Below are 23,357 nucleotides of genomic sequence, written 5' to 3' on the forward strand. Positions count from 1 at the left end.
GGCTCTAGGTGTGCGGGCTTCAGTAGTTGTGGTGCACAGGCTTAGTTGCTCCGTGGCAGGTGGGATCTTGTTGGACCAGGGCTCGAACCCGTGTCCCCTGCATTGGCAGATGCATTTCCTAACCACTGCGCCACCTGGGAAGCCCCTGGATGTCATTTTAAAAAGTCACCCATGTGTCAGAATTTCAGTGCCCTGTTAAAATACACTTTAGTCTCCAGCATGGAAGTGGAAAACAGAAATGACAAGTGTTAATTCCCTCTTTTTTTTTTGTATTCTTTTCTACCAGTGGAGGACAGACTACTTCCATTAACAGTGTTATTGGTGGAACATGCTAAAAAAGAATAATAAATAGACCCTCTATTTGTTTACTATTAGGTTATAATTGGGTTTCTAACACTTTCCAGAGAAACTTCAACTGAAACTTTTTATTAAATGCCTTATCCTTAAGATCCAGCTAAAATGTCACCTCCTCTGTAAGGCCTTCCACAGCTCCCCTAGGCAGAGTCAAATATCCCTTTACCATACTCCTATATGGTACTTTTTTTTTTTTTTTCCGGTACGCGGGCCTCTCACTGTTGTGGCCTCTCTCGTTGTGGAGCACAGGCTCCGGATGCGCAGGCTTAGCGGCCATGGCTCACGGGCCCAGCCGCTCCGCGGCATGTGGGATCTTCCCGGACCGGGGCACGAACCCGTGTCCCCTGCATCGGCAGGCGGACTGTCAACCACTGCACCACCAGGGAAGCCCTTTTTACTTTTTTTTTTAACCCCTCTATTATAGCACTTATCATAACGACTGCCAAAGACAAGGACCCCAGCATCAAACATTGTTCTTGGAGCATGATTATGGATACTGTGATTTAAATAATAATAAAGAATGAAAACAATAAGTCAAAAGCAGCAATCAGTGTGTTTTAAGCTGAGTTTTTCTGTTGAATCATAGGATTTTGGAATTGTAATGAATTTTTAGAGAATCATTTAGTCTAGCCTCTATAGATGAGGCCCAAAAAGTTAGTTTATCTAAGGTTGTGACACTAATTAGTGACAAAGTTTTCTTTGTACCATCTAACATATATCATTATTCTAGCAATAGATGATTGTTCCTTGTTCACCTATAGCTTTCCCCCAGTTTATCTCTTGTCATTTAGATTTGTTCATTCTCCAGCTCATCCAGTCATGTACCTTTCCACTTGTTTACCTACCTACGGAATTGACTATGTTGAATGTTCATTATGAGTTTGCATATCTGGATGTGCATTTGTATCCGAGTGGGTAGATAGTCTACAGTGTATACAAGTGGGTAGGTATGTAGGGAGCACTTGTTTTTTGCAGCTGAAGGAGTTGGAGAGGGTATGGGCATAAATGTATTATGTGTGTATCAGAGTAAATAGTAAGTCTCAAGCTGAAGCATAACATCATCTTAAAATGCTTTCTTCTTACCTAGTGTAACTCTTAAAAAGTTATGTGATAGGGTTCCATTTTAAGAATGCCTGGAAGGATTTCATTAGAATAGTGAACTTCCTTTCTGGGTTGGTTTCTTTCTCAGAATGTAACAGATATTGCTGTAAATAAAATAAATGCCATAATTTCTGGCTTAGAGGAAATAGGGTATGGACAAATGAAGTTCTTTCCTATAGAAGCAAAGATTAGGCTGGTAAATATGGATGTAGGTGAGAAACCAGGAATGTGGTGCCTGGGAATCAAAGGGAGTAGGACTTCTCAAGGTTGGCATGGAGGTCAGTATGCTGAAAAGAGATCTTAATAAGCTTAGAATGGGATGGTGTCTGCCAGACTAAAACATTTGTTTATTGGTTTTAGCAATTAGGATATTGTTCTTCACTGTGGCAAGATCAAGGTAAGTTACATACTTAGGGGGTAAATAAAAGATGCGGAGGTGGAGACAAAGTGTAGATAAAGACCAAACTTTCCTAAAGCTTACTGATATAGGAGGGGAAATAGATATAGCTAAGAGAGAACATGAGGTTGACAGAGGAATGTGTGTGTTTGTGTTTTTAAATATGGGGAAGACTTTAGCATGTTTAGGTAGAGGAAGGACTCACTTGTAGACTTGTAGAGAAAGGGGTGAAAATGGCTGGAGTGAGGTTTCTGAGGATGAGTGTGGGAGGAAGAGGAAGGCTTTGAGCCTTTGCTGTATGTGAGACTGATTGGAAAAACTCCAGTCTTCTCCTGTGTTTCTCCTTTACTCTGAAACTACTATCCCACTCACACTTCTGACACCAGATGTGTGAGTTTTTTCCCAGCACCAAGCAATTCTGTGACACCAGTTGGATGTCCTACAATTTAATCCAGTTCTGACATTATCTACGTGGAAATAACGTCAGGTCCCACTCAGTCCCATGAGACTGCCCTCCCTCCTTCAGATGCCAATAGCAGGTAGTAGGTCCCAGGCTACCCACAATCTCTATTGGACTTGGCTACAAATTGGAGATTCCCATGACATTCTCCTTTTGGATTTGATTATTTGCTAGAACAGATCATAGAACTCAGGGAAACACTTATGTTTACCAGTTTATTAAAGAAAATATTAAAGAAGGGGTCCCCATCCGGGCTGCACAGCAGGAGGTGAGGGGCGAGTGAGAGAAGCTTCATATGTATTTACAGCCACTCCCCATTGCTCACATTACCACCTGAGCTCCGCCTCCTGTCAGATCAGCGATGGCATTAGATTCTCATAGGAGCGCGAACCCTACTGTGAACTGCGCACGCGAGGGATCTAGGTTGCACGCTCCTTATGAGAATCTAATGCCTGATGATCTGAGGTGGAGCTGAGGCAGTGATGCTAGCGCTGGGGAGTGACTGCAAATACAGATTATCATTAGCAGAGAGGTCTGACTGCCCAGAGACCATAATAAATCAATTGCTTGCAGGCTCATATCAAAACCCTATCAGTGAGTGGCAAGTGAGAACAAGCTCAGGGCTCCCACTGATTCTGCATTATGTTGAGTTGTAGAATTATTTCATCATATATTACAATGTAATGATAATAGAAATAAAGTGCATTATAAATGTAATGCACTTGAATCATCCCCAAACCATCCCCCCCCTGCACCGGTCCATGGAAAAACTGTCTTCGACGAAACTGGTCCCTGGTGCCAAAAGGTTGGGGACGGCTGTGTTAAAGAATACGGTTGAAGGGATACATAGGGTGAAGTCTGGGAAGGTCCTAAGCCTAGGAGCATCTGTCCCTGTGGAGTAGAGGTGCATTGTCCTTCCAGTATGTGGGTGTGTTCACCAGCCTGGAAGCTCTTTGAATCGCACGCCATTGGGATTTTATGGAGGCTTCTTCACATAGGCATAATCAATTAGTAATTCCATTTCTAGCCCCTCTCCCTTCTCTGGAGAGTGGAGGTAGGCCTGGAAATTCCAAGCTTATAATCATGGCTTGGCCTTTCTGGGTACCAGCTCCCATCCAGGAGCCCACCCAGAGTCACCTCATTGGAACAAAAGCTGCTTGCTTCTAGTGCTCTTATCGGTTAGGGATTTATAAGGGTTTCAGAAGTCCTATTTCAGAAACCAGGGGTAGAGACCAGTGTATGATTCTCTATTATCTCACAGATACCATGCTAGATAATTATCTATATTATCTGATTTAATCCTCCTGAAAATTCTATGCAGTGAATACTTATTCTTATTTTCAGAAATATTAAGTAACTTGCCCTACATCAGTCATACAATGGATATGTTTGTCTCTCTGCCTTTGTTCATAATCTTCTAGGATCTAGATCATCAGTAGAAGGACTAGCCTTAAGAGAGAGAGATGCTTCTTCCATAGTGATAGGAGGAAGGGAGAACAGGATGCAGTTAAGTCAGCCTCTATGCCAGTGATTCCTAAACCTGGAGTTTTATCAGAATTCCTAGGCACATTAGAGATTTAGTTGTTTTTTTAACACTATAGGACAAAGAATACATACATTGCTTTTATTTGGTGTTTTAACCTTGGCCGGAGGACGGCTAAAAAGTTATTAGAACTGCAAAGTAGTTGATTACGAATGTTTGTTTTTCCAGTTTCCATAATAACTGTAAAACACTTTGAAAAGAAATGCTGTTGAAATGTGGAAGATGCTTAAATAAACAAAATAACGTACTTTAGATTCTTGATATTGTCGGATTGAGCCTTTTAGATTCTCTTAATTTATTTAACTGTTTCAGGTTTTAAAGTGTGTTTTCCACCTTCAAATTTCAACCCAGACAACTTTTATTAAAAAATTATCATAATTTCTTTGTGGTACAGTTCCCTAGTGAGAAAGAGTGGATTTAGAGCTCTGTGCACCATGAGGCCTGGGATATTTTGGATTTACTTCATTGAGTTTATTATGAATTTTGATAACTTTGTGTGAGTGGCATTACCTATATCTAATTAGGAGACATTTGTTTCAGAAATTAATTTTCTTTTGTGTTTCTAAATTAGCTTCTCTCAGCAATGTTTGTTTTTAGGTTAGGATTTTGTGTCTTAACCTACTTCCTTGTTAGGGCTTACAGCTTGTAGGGCTGTGCTCTAACAGAGATTTAAAGAGAAGCTCTTTTTGTGCTAATGTTAGTTTTTAACTTTCAAAGAAAATTAATTTCCTATCTACCAAATACTGGCAGCACTGTGATGTTCTGTAATGGCTTTAACAGCTAGTGGTTAATTCCATGCTGAGTAGAGTCAAGAGTGAACATTGTCTGCCTTCTGCTCCCATGTTTTATTTAGAGTCCAAGTATACTGGGCAGTGACATATCTTTCATCTCTGTGTACAGAGAATTCTACAATGCTTGTACACAGGTAGCTTTTATTGGATGCGTAGTCCCATAGAATTGTCATATTTTACAGACACAGGGCCCAAGAGATTGTTTCTTTACATCCCTTATCTTTGTAGGTGAAAGAGAAGACTTTGGGTGGTTCAGAAACTTGCTCTAAGTTGGTTGTTCTCAACCTTATCGGACCCATTGCTCCATTTTTTTTTTTTTTAACCAAATACTTTAAGCACCCTCTACCTTTTACTATCCTGAAAGAAATTCATAGATAATATAAGCCACCTTCTTTCTAATAAATCAACATAATGTTCTAATTATAAGATAAAAGGGAAATTTAAAAATTGATTTAGAGTAAAATGATAGGAATTTCAATATGTAAATGCATAGTATGACTGTATAAGTAGTCAGATACTTATATTTGCATACTAAATCACTGTGAATGTGACAGCTACAAGTGTAGGCTGACAGATAGGCCAGGTATCAGTCAGTGACTCAGATAACACAATCGGGACTCTCATCAGTGATGTAATTTTTCAAAGTGGTGAACAACTCTTAGTGAAGTGTCAAATAAAACAAAGTATAATCTTTCCTTGATTTACAAGGTAATTGCCTTCCTGGAATTTGAGTGAATTTTATATTTATATGTAAAATGGAATTAGGTTCAAACGTCAGATAATTATAAATCAGGTTTTTTTTCACCCACATAAATGCCAGGTGAGATATTTGACAGTTTTGTGGGATGCAGAATTGGACTTTGTTGTAAAGGATCGTCCTGGGTACTACAGAACATCTGATGTCTCTGGTCGTTAACTGCTAATTGTTAGTATTGGCTGCTCATCTTTGTGACAACGAAAAACACCCTCAAATTTCCAAACGTCTCCTTGGAGAGAACTACTGCCTTAAAATATACAGCTGAATTGTAGAATTGGGACTAGAACTTGGTCCCTTATTCTTAGTCTCCCCATTGTGCCATGCTGAAACGATACTTCAACTTGCTTCACATGTTATGCCCAGTATGACTGTTAATAATTAATTTTGAAATCTGAAGAAATGTTGCAAATAAGTCTTTCCAATAATTACAAACAGCACTCTGTCAGTGCTAATGATGTGCTTCTCAATTTGTTGTGATACCAAGTTATCATAAGTCAGGTTCTTCCTCTAGCTCTTCATTACCGTAAGTCTTGCTTTTAAGTCTGTTGTTGTTAACCTGCAGAATACAGTTTGACTCAGAGCCTTTTCTCCATCAAAGAGCTTCTAGCCCCTATTTCATTCAGCCAATAGTTAATGAGCACCTGCTGTGTGCTAGCAACTTTTTTAGGCAATAGGGACACAGTGATGAACAAAGCAGGTATTCCCACTGTTGTGGAGCCTACAGCCAAGAGGAGGAGAGAGGCCTTAAGCAAGTAAACACATAAATGAATATGGTCACAGGTATGTTCATTCATTTGTAATGGAGAACTATGAGAGAGAATAACAAGAAATCTCTGTGATTATGAAACAGTAGGAAAGGCCTCCTTGTAGAAGTGACATTTATTCTGAGATCTGAAGGACAAGTAAGCGTTAGCCAGGAGAACAGCTCCAGGTCAGGGAACAGGGTATTGAAAGGTCCTAGGGTAGGGGAGGTTGGCCTGTGGCTGGTGACTCTCCGGGCAGTAAAGCTACTTTGGTTACTAGGTTATCCTTGTTATTTCTTCTTTCTTCATTAACATTGCCCTGTGCTTATCTGGAATTACAGGCAGTTCCCTGAATGCATCTTACTATTTCATGCCCCAGTACTTTTTTTCTTTTTTTGGTACGTGCTATTTCCTCTTTCTAGAATTCTTCTTCCCACCCCAGATTTTCTTTTCATGGTCAGCTCAAAGATTGCCTTCTCTGATTTTCTTCAGCAGGCTTAGCTACTTATTTCTTTGAGTGCTTATTGAACCTTGTGTGTACCTCTGTTATAGCAGCTACCACATCATTTTGTCTGTCTGACTGTTTCCCTCTTTGATAAACTTCTTGAGAATTGAGATTGTATTTCATTTGTATAAACCCAAGACCTACTATAATAAGAACTTGACACTTAGTAGACAATAGTATTTATTTAGTAAATGGTCAAATGTATTCTTTTTTTTTTTACTAATCCTTCATTATAAAACTTTCAAATATGTTCAAAAGTAGACACAATTCTTTTATTTAAAAAAATTTATTGAAGTATAGTTGATGTACAATATTATATAAGTTACAGGTATACAATATAGTGATTCACAATTTTTAAAGGTTATACTCCATTTATAGTTATTATAAAATATTGGCTATATTCCCCATGTTGTACAGTATATCCTTGTAGCTTACTTTATACCTAATAGTTTGTACCTCTTAATACTCTACCCCTGTGTTCCCCCCACCATCCCTTCTCCCCACTGGTAACCACTGGTTTGTTCTCTATCTCTGTGAGTCAGCTTCCTTTTTGTTACATTCACTAGTTTGTTGTATTTTTAAAATTCCACATGTAAGTGATATCATATGGCAGTTGTCTTCTTCTGTCTGATTTATTTCACCATACCATAATGGTATGGAGTGCATACCATAATGCACTCCAAGTCCATCCTTGTTGCTGCAAATGGCAAAATTTCATTCTTTTTTATGGCTGAGTAGTACTCCATTGTATATATATTACCATATCTTCTTTATGCAATCATCTGTTGATGGAAACTTCGGTTGCTTCCATATCTTGGCAATTGTAAACAATGCTGCTATGAACATTGGAGTGCATGTATTTTTTCTTTTTCTTTTTTTTTAAAGATTTTTTTGATGTGGACTATATTTAAAGTCTTTTTTGACTTCGTTACAATATTGCTTCTGTTTTGTGTTTTGTTTTTTTGGTCGCGAGGCATGTGGGATCTTAGCTCCCCGACCAGGGATCGAATCTGCACCCCCTGCATTGGAAGGCGAAGTCTTAACCACTGGACAACCAGGGAAGTCCCTGGAGTGCATGTATTTTTTCAAATTAGTGTTTTTGGTTTTTTTGGGTATAAACCCAGGAGTGGAATTGCTGGGTCATATAGTAGTTCTATTTTTAGTTTTTTGAGAAACTTCCATACAGTTTTCCACAGTGGCTACACCAATTTACATTCCCAGCAACAGTGTACGAGGGCTCCCTTTTCTCCTCATTCTTGGCAACATTTGTTATTTGTGTTCTTTTTGATGATAGTCATTCTGACAGGTGTGAGGTGGTATCTCACTGTGGTTTTGATTTGCATTTCCCTGATGATTAGACAGAATTCAGTAATGAATTAATATGTACTTGTCACACACCAATTTATGTCAGTCTTTAAAAAAATTTAATTTTTTTATTGATGTAACAATGATTTATAACATTATATAAGTTTTATGTGGACAACATTGTATTTCTGCTTCTGCATACTTTACAACATGCTTATCACCAAAAATTTATTTTTCATTCGTCACCATACAGTTGATTCCCCTTTACCTATTTTGCCCTCCCCCCAACCCCTTCCCCTCTGGTAACCACTACTCTGTTATCTATATCTATGTGTTTGTTTGGTTTATTCACTTATTTTGTTTTTGTTCGTTTATTTTTTATATTACACATATGAGTGAAATCATGCTGTATTTGTCTTTCTCCATCTGACTTATTTTATGTAGCATAATACCCTCAGTGTGCATCATGTTATTGCAGATGGCAAGCTTTCATCTATTTTTATGGCTGAGTAGTATTCCATACTCTATATATACCACATCTTCTTTATCCATTCATCTGTTAATGGGCATTTAAGTTGTTTCCATATCTTGGCTATTGTAAATAATGCTACAGTGAACACAAGGGTGCAGATATCTTTTCAGAGTAGTGTTTTCATATTCTTTAGATGATACCCAGACGTGGGATACTGGTTAATATGGTAGTTCTATTCTTAGTTTTTTGAGGAATCTCCATACTGTCTTGCATAGTTACTGCACCAATTTAAATTCCCATCAATAGTGTACGAGTGTTCCCTTTTCTCCATATCCTTGCCAACAGTTATTTCTTATCTTTTTTATAATACCTATTCTGACAGGTGTGAGGTGATTTCTCATTGTATTGTGGTTTTGATTTGCTTTTCCGTAATAATTAGTGATGTTGAACATCTTTTTATGTGCCTATTGGCCATCTGTATGTCTTCTTGGAAAAATGTCTGTTCATCTCCTCTGCCCATCTTTTACCTGGGTTGTCTGGTTTTTTGGTTGTTGTTGAGTTTTATATACTTTGAATATTATACCCTTTATCAGACATATTATTTACAAATATCTTCTTCCATTCGATGTCTTTGTTTTATTGATGGTTTCCTTTGCTGTGCAGAAGCTTTTTAGTTTGATGTAATCCCATTTGTTTATTTTTACTTTTGTTTCCCTTGCCTGAGGAGACATATCTAGAAAGATATTACTAAGACCAATGTCAAAGAGCATACTGCGTATGTTTTCTTCTAGGAATTTAATGGTTTCAGGTTTTACATTCAAGTCTTTAATCCATTTTGAGTTAATTTTTGTGATGGTGTGAGATAGGACTGTAGTTTCTTTTCTTTTCTTTTTTTTTTTGTATGTGACTGTCCAGTTTTCCCAGAACCATTTATTGGCAAGACTGTCCTTTCTCCATTGTTTATTTTTTGCTCCTTAGTCATATATTGTCCATATATGTGTAGGTTTATTTCTGGGCTCTTAGTTCTGTTCCATTGATTCATATATCTGTTTTTCTGCCAATACCATGCTGTTTTGATTATTATAGCTTTGAAATATAGTTTGAAAAGAGGGAGTATGATACCTCCAGCTTTGTTCTTTTTTCTCAGGATTGCTTTGGCTATTCAGGGTCTATTGTGGATCCATATAAATTTTAGAATTTTTTGTTCTATTTCTATGAAAAATGTCCTTGGGCTTTTGATAGGGCTTGCATTGAATCTGTAGATTGCTTTATGTAATAAGGACATTTTTTTTTTTTTTTTGCGGTACACGGGCCTCTCACTGTTGTGGCCTCTCCCGTTGTGGAGCACAGGCTCCGGATGGGCAGGCTCAGTGGCCATGGCTCATGGGCCTAGCCGCTCTGCGGCATGTGGGATCTTCCCGGACCAGGGCATGAACCCGTGTCCCCTGCATCGGCAAGCGGACTCTCAACCACTGAGCCACCAGGGAAGCCCTGTAATAAGGAAATTTTGACAAGTTGTATTTTATTCTTTTTGTTGTGATTGTAAATGGGATTGTTTTCTTAATTTCTCTGCCAGCTCATTATTAGCACATAGAAATGCAACAGATTTTTGTATATTGAACACAGCAACTTTTCTGTGTTCATTTATTATTTCTAATAGTTGTGTGTGTGTGTGTGTATGTAGTCTTTAGAGCTTTCTGTATATAAAATCATGTCAACTGCAGATAGTGACAGTTTTACTTTTTGTCTTTCCAATTTGGATGCCTTTTATTTATTTTTCTTGCCTAATTGCTCTGGCTAGGACTTCCAGTACTATGTTGAATAAGAATGGTGAGAGTGGGTATCCTTGTTTTTTCCTGATCTTAGAGGGATAGCTTTCAATTTTTCACCATTGAGTATGATGTTAACTGTGGGTTTGTCATATATGGCTTTTCTTATGTTGAGGTACATCCCTTTGCTATCCATTTTTTTGAGAGTTTTTTTTTTAACCATAAATGGGTGTTGAATCTTGTCAAATACTTTTTCTGCATCTATTGAGATGATCATATGGTTTTTTCCTTCATTCTGTTAATATGGTGTATCACATTGATTGATTTGCATATATTGAACCATCCTTGCATCCCTGGAATAAATCCCACTTGATCATGGTGTATGATCCTTTTGTTGTATTGTTGATTTCATTTTGCTAATATTTTGATGAGGATTTTTTCATTTATGTTTATCAGAGTTATTGGCCTGTAATTTTCTTTCTTTGTAGTGTCTCTGTCTGGTTTTGGTATCAGCATGATGTTGGCCTTGAAAAATGAGTTAGGAAGTGTTCCCTTCTTTTCAATTTTTTGGAATAGATTGAGAAGGATAGATATTAAATCTTCTTTGAATTTTTTTTTTTTTTTTGCGGTACGCAGGCCTCTCACTGTTGTGGCCTCTCCTGTTGCGGAGCACAGGCTCCGGATGCACAGGCTCAGCGGCCGTGGCTCATGGGCCTAGCTGCTCCACGGCATGTGGGATCTTCCTGGACCAGGGCACGAACCTGTGTCCCCTGCATTGGCAGGCGGACTCTCAACCACTGCACCCCAGGGAAGCCCCTTCTTTGAATATTTGATAGAATTTAGCTGTGAAGTTGTCTGGTCCTGGACTTTTTGTTTTTTGGGAGCTTTTTGATTACTGTTTCCATCTCTGTACTAGTGATTGGTCTATTCACATTTTCTGTTTCTTCATGATTCAGTCTTGGAAGTTTGTATGATTCTAAATATTTGTCTGTTTCTTTTAGGTGTCCTATTTGTTAGTGTATAGCTGTTCATAATATTCTTTTATAATCCTTTGTATTTTTGTGGTATCCATTGTTATTTCTCCTCTTTCGTTCCTGATTTGATTCATCAGGGCCTTCTCTTTCTTTTTCTTAGTGAGTCTAGCTAATGGTTTGTCAATTTTGTTTGTCTTTTCAAAGAACCAGCTCCTAGTTTCATTGATCTTTTCTATTATCTTTTTAGTTTTTATTTCTTTTATTTCTGCTCTGCTCTTTATTACTTCCTTCCGTCTACAGCCATACCACCCTGAATGTGCCCAATCTTGTCTCTATTACTTCCTTCCTTCTACTAACTCTGGGTTTTATTTGTTTTTCTTTTTCTAGCTCCTTTAGGTGTAAGGTTAGATTGCTGAGATTTTTCTTGTTTCTTGAGGTAGGTCTGTATTGCTATAAATTTCCCTCTTAGTACTACTTTTGCTGTATCCTGTAGATCTTGGTATGTTGTATTTTCATTTTTATTTGTCTTCAGGTAATTTTTGATTTCTTCATTGATCTAATAGTAATATTTCAGTAGTATGTTGTTCAGTCTATACATATTTGTGATTTTTCCAGTTTTATTCTGGTAGTTGATTTGTAGTTTCATTCTATTATGGTTGGAAAAGATGCTTGATTTGTCTTCTTAAATTTATTGAGACTTGTTTTGTGTCCCAACGTATGTTCTATCCTTGAGAAAATTCCATGTGTACTTGAGAAGAATGTGTATTCTGCTGCACTTGGATGGAGTGTTGTGTACAATTCTATCAAATCCATCTAGTCTAATGTTTTATTTAAGGCCGCTAATAGTAGGGGTGTTAAAGTCCCCTACTATTATTAGTGTTGCTGTCAATTTCTCCCTTTAGGTCTGTTAATTGTTTCATATATTTTGGTACTTATATGTTAGGTACATACATGTTAATCACTGTTATACCTTCTTGATGAATTGTCCACTTTATGGTTAGATACTGTCCATTTTTGTCTCCTGTTGACCTTTTTAGCTTGAAGTCTATTTTGTCTGATATGAGCATGGATACCTCTGCTTTCTTTTGGCTCTGTTTGCATCGACTATCTTCCATTCCTTTACTTTTAGCTTGTATATCTCTTTAGAGCTAAGTGGTGTCTCCTGGAGGCAGCATATAGTTGGGTCTTGTTTTTTAACCCATCTAGCCACTCTCTGTCTTTCAATTGGTGAATTCAATCCATTTACATTTAGTGTGATTATTGATAGATGAGGATTTAGTCCTGCCACTTTATCTTTTGTGTTCTGGTTGCTCTATATTTCTGTTGTTTTTCCCTGTGTTTCTGTTTGCCATTTTGTGTTGGTGATTCTCTATTAAACCTTTCTCAAATTCCTCTTCTTTTTGTTCTGTATCTCTGCTCTATGTTTATGTTTTGTGGTTACCCTGAGGTTTTTATTAAACCTCTCCTAGAGAAAATAGTCCTTTTCCTGCCGATAGCATCTCACCTTCTTTTACCTGTATAAATTCTGTCCTTTTCCTCTTCCCTTTTTATGTTTTTGTTGTCTCAAATTATCCTTTTTCATGTTGTGAGTTTGTTACCAAACTGAGATAGCGATAGTTATTTTTCTGCTTTCTTTAAAACCTATTCTGATAAACAGTTGCAATTCTCTGGTTCTGTCTTTATCACCTTGCTCAAAGTTTTGTGTATTTTTGCTGTTTTGTTTCTAGTAAAAGAGCTCCTTTTAACATCTCTTATAAGGCAGGTTCATCTAGTGTTGATGAACTTCCTCATCGTTTGTTTGTCTAGGAAAGTATTTCTCCTTTATGTCTGAATGACAACTTTGCTGGATAGAGTATTCTTGGGTGACAATTTTTGTCTTTCAATATTTTGAGAATGTCATTCTACTCCCTATTGGCATGTAGGGTTTCTGCTGAGGGATCTGCTGATAGCCTAATGGGAGATCCTTTGTAGTTACTATCCTTTTTTCCATTTCCATTTCCATTCTGTCTTTGTCATTGACTTTCAACAGTTTTAATATTATGTCTTGGAGAAGGTCTTTTGCATTGAGGTGGTTAGGTGTTCTCTGAGCTTCATGGACTTGTATGTCCAGTTACTTCTCCAGGTTTGGGAAGTTCTCTGCTGTTCTTTCTTTAAATAATCTCTCTGCTCCCTTCTCCGTCTCTTCTTTTAAGATATCCATTATCCAGTTCCTAAAAGAATCACAGAGCTCTTGTAGAATTTTCTCATTTTTAAAATATCTTATTTCTCTTTCCTTTTCTACTTGTATCATCTCTAGATTTCTACCATTGAGCTCACTAATACTCTCTTCCATATACTGTGCTCTATTTCCAGTGTCTTCTAATGCATTCTTCATGTTGTTTATTGAGTTCTTCAGCTCCAGAATTTCTGTTTGGTCTTTTAGAGTTTCAGTCTTCTTGGTAAAGTATTCCTTCTGCTCATTAATTTTATTTCTGAGCTCATTAAACTGCCTTTCTGAGTTTTCTTGTATCTCGTTCAGTTTCTTCATGATAGCTACTTTGAATTCTCTATCAGTTAGATTGAAATATTCTGTGACTTTTAAGTTTGGTTTCTGGAGATTTGTCATTTTCTTTTTGTCGTATAGTATTACTGTGGTTCTTCATGGTGCTTAATGAAATGTTCCTCTGCTTGTGCGTTTGAAGTTAAATGACAGGTTAGAAGTGAGAGTGCTTTCTTTTGTTTTTTGGTAGGTGGTGCTGTAACACAAGTTTTTGGTTTCTCTTATCTGTGTTACCTCTGGTTATTTTTGAGAATTGGCACTTTCCAGCCCCCACTGTCTTTGTAAGAGGTGTGGCTCCATGCCTTCTTTGTCACTTCTTGTGCCTCTGGGGTAGTCGCTGCTTTGCTTCTGCCGGAGCTGCTATGTCATGAGGGTGGTAGGCTGTTCCCTTGTGTCTGGGATCCCCTGAGACACAGGCTCTGCTGCGGGAAGAGGAGGATAATTGGAGGGGAGCAGGGTTGTGCAGGCTCCTCCACCATGTTGAGTGTCATAAGGGTTCTGCTACTGTGGATGGGGGGCCAGGGCTGTGGGAGGGACAGGGTCCCAGGCCCCACTGCCACTGCTTCCCAGTTACCTGTGGCCACGGGCGCTCCCACAGTTGGGAGACCAAAGTCATGTGTGCTGGTTCTCCTGCTGCTACTGGGTTTTCTGAAGCTGTGGGCTCATCTGTCTCGGTCATAGGGCTGGGATTGCAGGCACCGACTTCACTGTTCCCTTGGTTCCGCCTCCTCCATGTGTTCCAGTCCACCCACCTTTAGATATACAGATGTGTGGAATTCTCCAGTGTCCTGTTGAGTTGGGCAGAGGTATACCTTTGTTGAGTTGTGGGTGTTTTGCGGGCTGTAGATTGAAGGGGAGAGACAGAGGTAGCCATGTTTCTGACAGCACTCCCATGAGGGATATTCTTTTGAAAGACCTGAAGACGCCACACCTCATCCATCCCCTCCCTCCCTGCCACCAGGACCCACACTCTCCACTAACTCTGACTTTCTTCAGTGGTAATACTTGGAAAATAGAAATACATGGATGTGACACAGATCAAAGATGTTAAGAATGTGTTATAATGATCTCATAAACCAGACTTTGGCAGTATGAAATAGTACTTAATTGGTTGCACTGAATTAGAGCATACCATTAAAGCCCTCTTGTCTTTATGTAAAGTTAATAAAAGATGAGTAGCAGCAAAGAACTAGGTTGTTCTTTCGTTTTGATATTACTGGTATTGACATTTATTATAAGTACAATTATTTTTTTCACATTATTTAGGTGAGTTTTAAATCTTTTTAACCTCATCATCTTTTGACCTAGAAAAATTATTTTTCTATTGTAGGAAACTGAAACCAGTATGTTACATAGTATAAACAAGGTTTTGAGCCTTGGTTGGCGCTAGGGCAAAGAACCTCTAGTTCAGAGAGTTTTATATATGGCTAATTCAGCCTTCCTCCGATACCTTAAAAATGTTTTTTCTTTCAGCAAAGTAATAAAATATTTAATTTTCATAAAATACTTTTTACATTTTTCTTTTCCAGAGAGTAATGCCTTCTAGCTTTTTCTTGCTGTTGCGGTTTTTCTTGAGAATTGATGGGGTGCTTATTAGGATGAATGACACAAGACTTTACCATGAGGTATCTATTCTCATTTAATGAAAGTACTAATTGACATTGAGCTTGTTCATGTTTTTACGTTGTCAGTCTGACAGTTTGAAATTCAGTAGTGCTTTATATTATATGGCTATTTATCTAACCTTTAAGATTGGGTGTGTCACATTCACTGTTGACTGCACAGTTATCGAAACATTAAATCTTCTTTTCCAAAAGTTCTACGAGTTGAACATGTTTTCCAAAAGACACTCCCTGGTAAAGGGGAGTCTGATGCTTTTTAAAAACCTCTTAAACTTAATCTCTTTAAGAAAGCTGTCCCTTAACTCTTACTTTTTTTGTAGTATGTGTTGTTTATGTAATATCCTGATATTAGAAATACCAATCTCATGGCCTCCAGAAATTTGTATTATACAATTATTTTGATCGTTTTTTTAATATTTGTAAGCTCTGTGCTCCATTTCAAGGAACTGTTAACATACGAAGTTTTTAAAAAAATAAGTGAAGAAAGTAGGGGAGAGGCTTAAATTGAGTCATGAAAATTCTTCTTGTAGCTTTATAGCAGCCTATCCTTTTTGAATGAATTTTTAACGTCATATTTGTGATCATATAGAATGACGAATGAAAGAAGAAACCAGCAGTATCAGTCAGGGTAATCGTAGTAATAGTTAACTCTCCTAACAACCCTATGAAATAGATGCTATTATTATCTCTGTTTTACAGCTGAGGCAACTAAGGCAAAGAGAGATTAAGTAACTTGCCCAAGTTATGTAGTTAATAGGTGGCAGAACTGGAATTTAAGCCCAGTAAGATGCGATTGGATTGGTATTTTTCTAAATCCTGCACTTTCTTTTTCTTTTGAAACAACATGGTCACTGTGATGGATCTTTTTCTTTTTAAAAGTGATAGTAAAGTACTAAAAATAAGCTATACTTTACTCCCTCAGAAAAAATGAAATCTAAATTTTTAGAAATGCTTATACTTTAACTCAACAATATTGATTTTTTTTTCAGAATTTATCCTCAAAAGATTCTTACATACAGTAACCCACAAATATTAATCAGGCAGCTGTATAGAGTTGTATATATAAAACATTCATGGCAATGCTATTGTTTATAATAGCTAAAAGGAAAGAAGGAAGGCGCTATAATGCCCATTGAATGAGCATTGATTAAATGGCCATTTATATCCTGTTGGCCTACAACAAATAGACTGCCAGATATTTCTCCAGCAAAGTTGGAATTATTCGGGATCAGCAGAAAATTGCAATTCAGGTCTGTAACCATGGTGAGCCATGTGCAAGTCCCCACATGGCAAGGGAAGGAGAATGCTTTTATAGAGAGGAAAAGGAAAATGGGAGTGCTACAGTAAACAGAGAATCCATGACTTTCCATTGGTTGAGTCCTTGCCAGGAAATAAGAGGAGTCTTTCTTTTTTCTGTTGGGCTCTGCTATGGTTGCTGGGTATGAGAGCTCCCCATTCTAGTCTCCCAAATCTATTTAATTGAGGTTTCTGTTTATTAATTTTTTACAGTCCATATAGTAGAAAAATATGCAACCATTAAAATTAATGTCAGAAAGTTGTTTAACTGATTTGGAAAGATGCGCATATTAATGTTGACTTTTAAGATGCAAGTATGAATCTATATAAGATTTTATGTAGAGATTTATAAATGTTAAGGTTAGTGTTATCTGTAGAGATTGTGATTGCTGATTTATACTCTATACGTTTATAGTATTTGATTTTTTTAAACAATGAGCATTAATCTGTTTTGTTGATATAAAAGATTGAAACTTTAAGGGAGCATAATCTTATGATTTTTCTTTTATTAAATGTTTTACCAAAAAAACAAATTGTAATAAATTGCTTTCTAAAACCTCACTTTAAAAAGTCTTAAATGGGAAGATTGAAGTACCAAAAAAGTGGCTGTAAATAAACAATTTGATAAGAATTTATTAGAAATGGGAAAGAATAAAACTTGTTTAAACTTTTTTGGGGAGGAACATAAAAGTAGCCACAGTTATGTAGGTAGATGGTAATATAGCTTAAGGAAAAGATGTAGTTCCAAACTTGAAGTAATATTAAAATCTCTTGCATATCTCATTTACAAACATACACATTTTCTTTCAAAGTAAAACCTTTGCTTGTGTTTTTCTTACATGATAATTATTAAATCTGTTTACATATGTGTATCAGATATTAATGTGATTTATAGAGATTGGAATTAATAATTCAGAATTCTTGAATTAGTTATCTCACTGTAGAATTAGATGTTCTTATCAGACTTAATGGTACTTTCACAACCTGTTCTAAAATGTGGGCAGTTCTGTTTAATAGAAGGATTTTGTTAATCAATATAAATAAATTTATTGCAATTTTTTTGATTTTTAAACATAGGCTGACAAGACCTACATGTTACGAGAATATACATCACGAGAGAGCAAAATTGCTAATTTAATGGTACAGTATTTAAATATCAGTTTTTAGAAGTTAAATTTTAATGTTTTATTTTAAGTATGGTATTCCCCCATGCCCCACCCATCCACCAAATCTACATCCCTAAATCCATTCATTTACCTAATAGGGCTCTATAGGAGAATCCTATTGGAGCGTATTTTTTCTGGAACTTATCTCAATTACAGTTAGAGTTGTTAGGTACCTTAACCATCATCCAATCCGATTTCCACATTTTATTTTGGAAAAACTGAGACCCAGAGGTGTGACTCCAAGTCGCACAGCTAGTTGGTGGTGGAGCTGCAATAGGATGTTCTTTCCATGACTTACTTTTGGGGACATAATCTCCCCTGCTTTTTTTTGCTCCCCTGGGACTTGTAAAGGGTTTCTACAAGTCTATAGCATTTGATAATGGATTGTTTAAAAATTGATACCTTCCTGCTAACTTGATATTTTTTATTCACTCTTAGTGTTTATTTCTGTCTATATATAGAATATACATAGGTTAGAAAAGTTATATAGGGTCTCTTGTAGACCACATATTGGCATCTAACTGAAGGCTAGTGCTTTCAAGGTACAAAAATAACAGGAAAAAGGGATTAGATTAAGATGTATTAAATTCTTAGAACATTTATGGGAGCATTATAAATGATATATCCCTATGATCTTTGAGGAAACCATCTAGTAACAGAGCTGAGTCAGTAACAAGAGATACCTGATATTATTAGGAACACCTGATGATGCTCTCTCTCTCTCTCTCTCTCTCTCTCTCTCTCTCTCTCTCTCTCTCTCTCTCTCTCTCTCTCTCTCTCTCTCTCTCTATATATATATATATATATGGCATCTCATTTTAAAATTGGCATGCTTTAGGAATGCTTGAACGAAAGCATTTTCAAAACTATCAGTGCAGTAATTTAATATATGCTAATATGATTTATGTATTTCCTAGCATGTTTCACCTTCCCTCTTCACGGAACCTAATGAAATATCACAGTATTTGCCGATAAAGGAGGCAGTTTGTGAGAAGCTAATATTTCCAGAAAGAATTGATCCTAACCCTGGAGACTCAAAAGAATGTACACCTGTGGAATAGAATTTATTACAACATATACTGACCGTGGAATCCGACTGGAGACCTTGGGGCTATTTGGAGGGGGTATTTTTATTATGAGAATTAATTGCCTTGTCTATGTGCAGATTTTCTGTAGCCTTAAAGGAAAAATAAATAAATAAAAGAGTGTCGCAGGCAGTTTCCACTCAACTGCTGTTGTACTCTCTGTCTTCAAATTCATATTCCAGAAATTTATATCTTCTGGAGTTAAATTCAGATTTCTAAATTGTCACAAAGTGGGGTCTCACCAGTAGGGGGTGATGTGTGTATCTCTCAGAAGCAGTGGCCATAACCTGTATCTATCATGAAACACTATCTTCTACCACGAGGAAGTTACTTTAAATCAGTGAATCGTAACACCTTGTGACCTTCATACGATTCCTAATTGTTCACGTTGATGTAGTGGCTCTTTACCTTGGGTTTTTTGATGTTTATTCACACTTCTGGAGAGTCATGACTTGCCTCCTAGGAAATTGATCTCAAATGATCTGTACCCAGAAATTAAAAAAAAAAATACCCTCCTAAATTTTAATTGGCTTTTGAAGTTTAAAGAAAGTTTCAGACATAGAAACAAATAAACTAGGTTTTTGGAGAACTTAAGGTGTTATGTCCATGGAAACACACAATCATGGTTTGCCACTGACAGGATGTCAGAGCTGTCTCTCCTCCATCTTTAGGTGCTTTTTCTTATGTGTGGTTCTATTTGTACTGACGTTTTTTACTTCCAGCTTCCACGCACCCTCAGAGTGAATAAATCTTTTGGATATTGAATTTGATATTGGTCCTAAAAAGTTTGAAGTGTTAATATGGATTGTTTTAAGCAAAAATTACATCAGCCTCTGAAGCAACCAGATTAATTTTCTGCTTAAAATATTTGAAGGGTAGCTGTGGAGGAGGAAGGGGCTTATTTTAAAATCTGAAAGCCAGTTTTTCCTTTTTTAAATTCATGTTTTTGGGAATTCCCTGGCAGTCCAATGGTTAGGACTCCACGCTTTCACTGCCAAGGGCCTGGGTTCAGTCCCTGGTCAAGGACCTAAGATCCAGCAAGCCGTGCAGCATGGCCAAAAAAAAAAAAAAAGATTCATGTTTTTAACATTACAGGGGATCCAATAAAGTGTAATTAATTAGTACAAGATCTAGGTAGTACAGAAAGTTTACAAAAGTAAATTTGAAATCCATTTGGTTATTTTGATGGTGACCCTTTAAACATTTTATATTCTTTTCTGCCTTTTAAAATGGTGTCCATAAAGTAGCAAGTGGTTATAAAGCACCAAGTAAGAAATTACTTTAAATGGATTTAAAAAAATATTTAAAGGGCAGGGGAAAAGAATTACCCCCTTTTTTTCTTGTTTGAAACAGCTATTGTACATATTTCCACTTGATACATAAATCATTAAAGAAGAATATTTAATTGTAAGTATTAGCAAAACTCTTCAGGTATTAGCCTGAAGATAAATTTTAGTGAAACAAATACAGTTGGATATTCATCATTACTCAGACTCTGGTGTGTTGTTGTGTATATTGTTTTTTTAGCTAATTTTATTAGCTAAATTTGGTCGCAAATGATTTGGGTATTTGTTTGCTCTCTGCTACATCACCTTCAAGGTATAGGAAATCAGGATTTTGTTGGCTTTGAGAAAATACATGGCATGTTCACTGTATGTTAAGTATACCGGTACTTAATGTTTTCCCTTAGGACAGAGAAGTGTATATATTGTACTCCGCTTTCTGTTTATTTTATTTGCCATGCAGATTTGAACAGAACAGACTCCTTAGTCATACAAATTATTAAAAAATGAAAAACTGTAATAATATTTATTAGTTGAATTAGAGGTTTCTGGGCAGCATCATATTACACATATATTTTTAACTTGATTCAGATGTCTTAGTCCCTGAGTCAGTCTTAAATGACTTATTTTGAGGATCCATTGTTAAAAATTGTAGAATAGACTGTTTTATAGAAGAAGGTGGGAGGTGGATAGGATGAGTGTACTTTTGAAAGCTTCATTAGTTTATTCCTGTGGAGAATGCCAAGAAAACTTATATTTGCCCATTGCTAAACAAGACATATACCATTTTATATTTATTTGTTCCAAGTGTCTTTTTGTAAGAGGAGAATAAACAATAAGTAATTACCCATCTGTGTTTTGCTATTTCATTTACTGTCGTTTTTCTTGAAGCTTAATTAAAAAATGGTTTGGTATACCTTTCTTGTTTGTGCTTTATGTTTTGAACTTGGTCAACATTATAGCCAGATTCTCCAGACAGATTATAAATGAAAATCTAACAGATAGTCCAGAATATAATCCTCTAGTTTAGCTACTGGGCTCTTGTTCTTCCTCTCCCTCTGTCCCCTAGTGTGGGTTGGCCAGAAAGTTCATTTGGGTTTTTCCGTAACATCTTATGGAAAAACCCAAATGAAATTTTTGGCCAACCCAGTACTTCTGTGGATGTTTTAATTAGCCATTGTTTTCTCTATGATAGGTTAATGCTTTCTGCTTTTGAAAATATAAATACTTGCGGTATGTATCATTCCATTTTGTTTTAAGTACTGTCCAATATGGTGCTAGGTACAGGGGTTACAGTAATGAAGAGATTATTCAGTTGGCCCTCCGTATCCTCAGTTTCTACATCTGCGGATTCAACCAATCATGGATTGAAATATTGAAAAAAAAAATTCCATGGGGCTTCCCTGGTGGTCCAGTGGTTAAGACTCCGTGCTCCCAATACAAGGGGCACAGGTTCAATCCCTGGTAGGGGAACTAAGATCCTGCATGCCCCGCGGCGTGGCAAAAAAAAAAAGAAAAGAAAAAAAATTCCAAAAAGCAAAACTTGAATTTGCAGTGTACCCGGCAGCTATTTACATAGCATTTACATTGTATTTACACCTATCTACATAGCCTTTACATTGTATTAGGTATTATAAGTAATTTAGAGATGATTTAAAGTGTATGGGAGGATGTGTGTAGGTTATATGCAAATACATCATCTTATATAAGGGACTTGAGTATCCTCAGATTTTGGTGGGGGGAGGGGACTGGAGTCAATCCTCTGTGGATACTGAGGGATGACTGTATTATATGTCTTCATGGAGTTAAAGTCTAATGGAGGAGACAAAGTAAAAATAATTACAAATTTTAGTAATTGCAATGACAGAAATAATAACTGACTTTAAAGAGAATAACAAAATCACCTTTGGTAGAAGTAGAGTTCTATCTGGAAAAGCATGTATAAAGCCTCAAGAGAATGTCACTCCTAACTTACCCAGGAGAAAAATCTGGGTAATCTATACAATTACAGTTTTTCTTGAGCATATCAGACAGCTGAGGTTGCAAAGCAAAGTAAACTAAATCCCAAAGAGTGATAAGCCCTCCAACAAGAGGTGGAAACTACCAATCATTTCATCTTAGAGCATGAGAGAAACAGGTGGCCACTGTACGTACAAGCAGGTAAGAAAAAAATTAACTAAAATTTTAATAAATTCTGAAAGGCTTAGTATGGGCTAGTTTGTCAGTTTGGAAGAGCTGAGAGTCTCAAATAAGAGGACTTCATATGCTCACACAGGTTCTTTCCCAGGGGTCTACCCCAGTGCTCACAAGAAACACTGGGGCAGGGCAGGGGACCAGAAAGTCCCTGTCAGTGGTTCAAGCATGCAGGAGGTGATTGGCTGCTGCTGAGGGATAGGTATGAAACCCTGCCCATTTGTCCTAGACCCCTCTTTTGAAGGATGCAAAAGACTTAAGCTGCTGGGGGAAGAGCAACAAATATCACCCCCCAGGACCCCAGCAAAATCCATTATTTCTGGGGGAGGAATAAAAGCAAAACCCATCTGCTTCTGGGAGGAGGAAGAGGAAATGCTCTGCCTTCAGGCCACGAAGAACCATTACTGCTGGAGAAGGAGTATAAGCAAGTAACCTCTGACCTTGGAGGAGGAACAGAAAAACCTGGGCCCAGGATACTACATGGATAGCAAAAAGAGAAGTCTACCACTGGGAGATGGGCATGAAATTCACACAACAGTAGAATGCACGTTGTTTTCAAGTGCATCTAGAACGTCCACCAAGATAGAGAATATTCTAGGCCATAAACCCTCAACAAATAAAACACTTGAAATCTTGTGAATTATGTTCTCTGACCATAACAGAATTAAACTAGTAAAAACCAGTAACAGATATCTGGAAAATACCCAAATAACCTTTGATGAGAGAAAGAAGTAAAGGGAGACAAATACCATGATCATAGAATGAAAGACTTAAGATGTTAATATGCCAGTTCTCCCCAGATTGGCCTACAGAATCAATGTAATCCCATTCAAAATCCTAGGTGGCTTTTTCATTAGACATGTTTAAGATGATTCTAATATGTGTGGAAATCCAAAGAATCTAGAACAGCCAAAACAATTTTGAAAAAGAATAAAGTTGGAGCACTCAGATTACCTGATTTCAACATTTAGAGCTACAATAGTCAAGACCCCATGACAATTG

General features: G+C 37.0%; 1 protein-coding gene across 2 annotated transcripts in view; it reads left to right on the forward strand.

The window, feature by feature from the left end:
- The window catches only part of TIPRL (TOR signaling pathway regulator), a 35,959-nt gene extending 14,881 nt beyond the window's left edge, over positions 1 to 21,078 (forward strand). For both annotated transcript variants that reach the window (XM_032606373.1, XM_032606380.1), the window contains exons 5-7: positions 15,240 to 15,335; positions 17,706 to 17,768; positions 18,712 to 21,078. In XM_032606373.1, the coding sequence (XP_032462264.1) occupies positions 15,240 to 15,335; positions 17,706 to 17,768; positions 18,712 to 18,855 (303 nt within the window). In that variant the 3' untranslated portion in view covers positions 18,856 to 21,078. The remainder of the gene's footprint in view (positions 1 to 15,239; positions 15,336 to 17,705; positions 17,769 to 18,711) is intronic.
- The last annotated feature ends 2,279 nt before the right edge of the window (positions 21,079 to 23,357 follow it).

The sequence above is a fragment of the Phocoena sinus genome, chromosome 1 (assembly GCF_008692025.1).
Source record: "Phocoena sinus isolate mPhoSin1 chromosome 1, mPhoSin1.pri, whole genome shotgun sequence".
NCBI lineage: Eukaryota > Metazoa > Chordata > Mammalia > Artiodactyla > Phocoenidae > Phocoena > Phocoena sinus.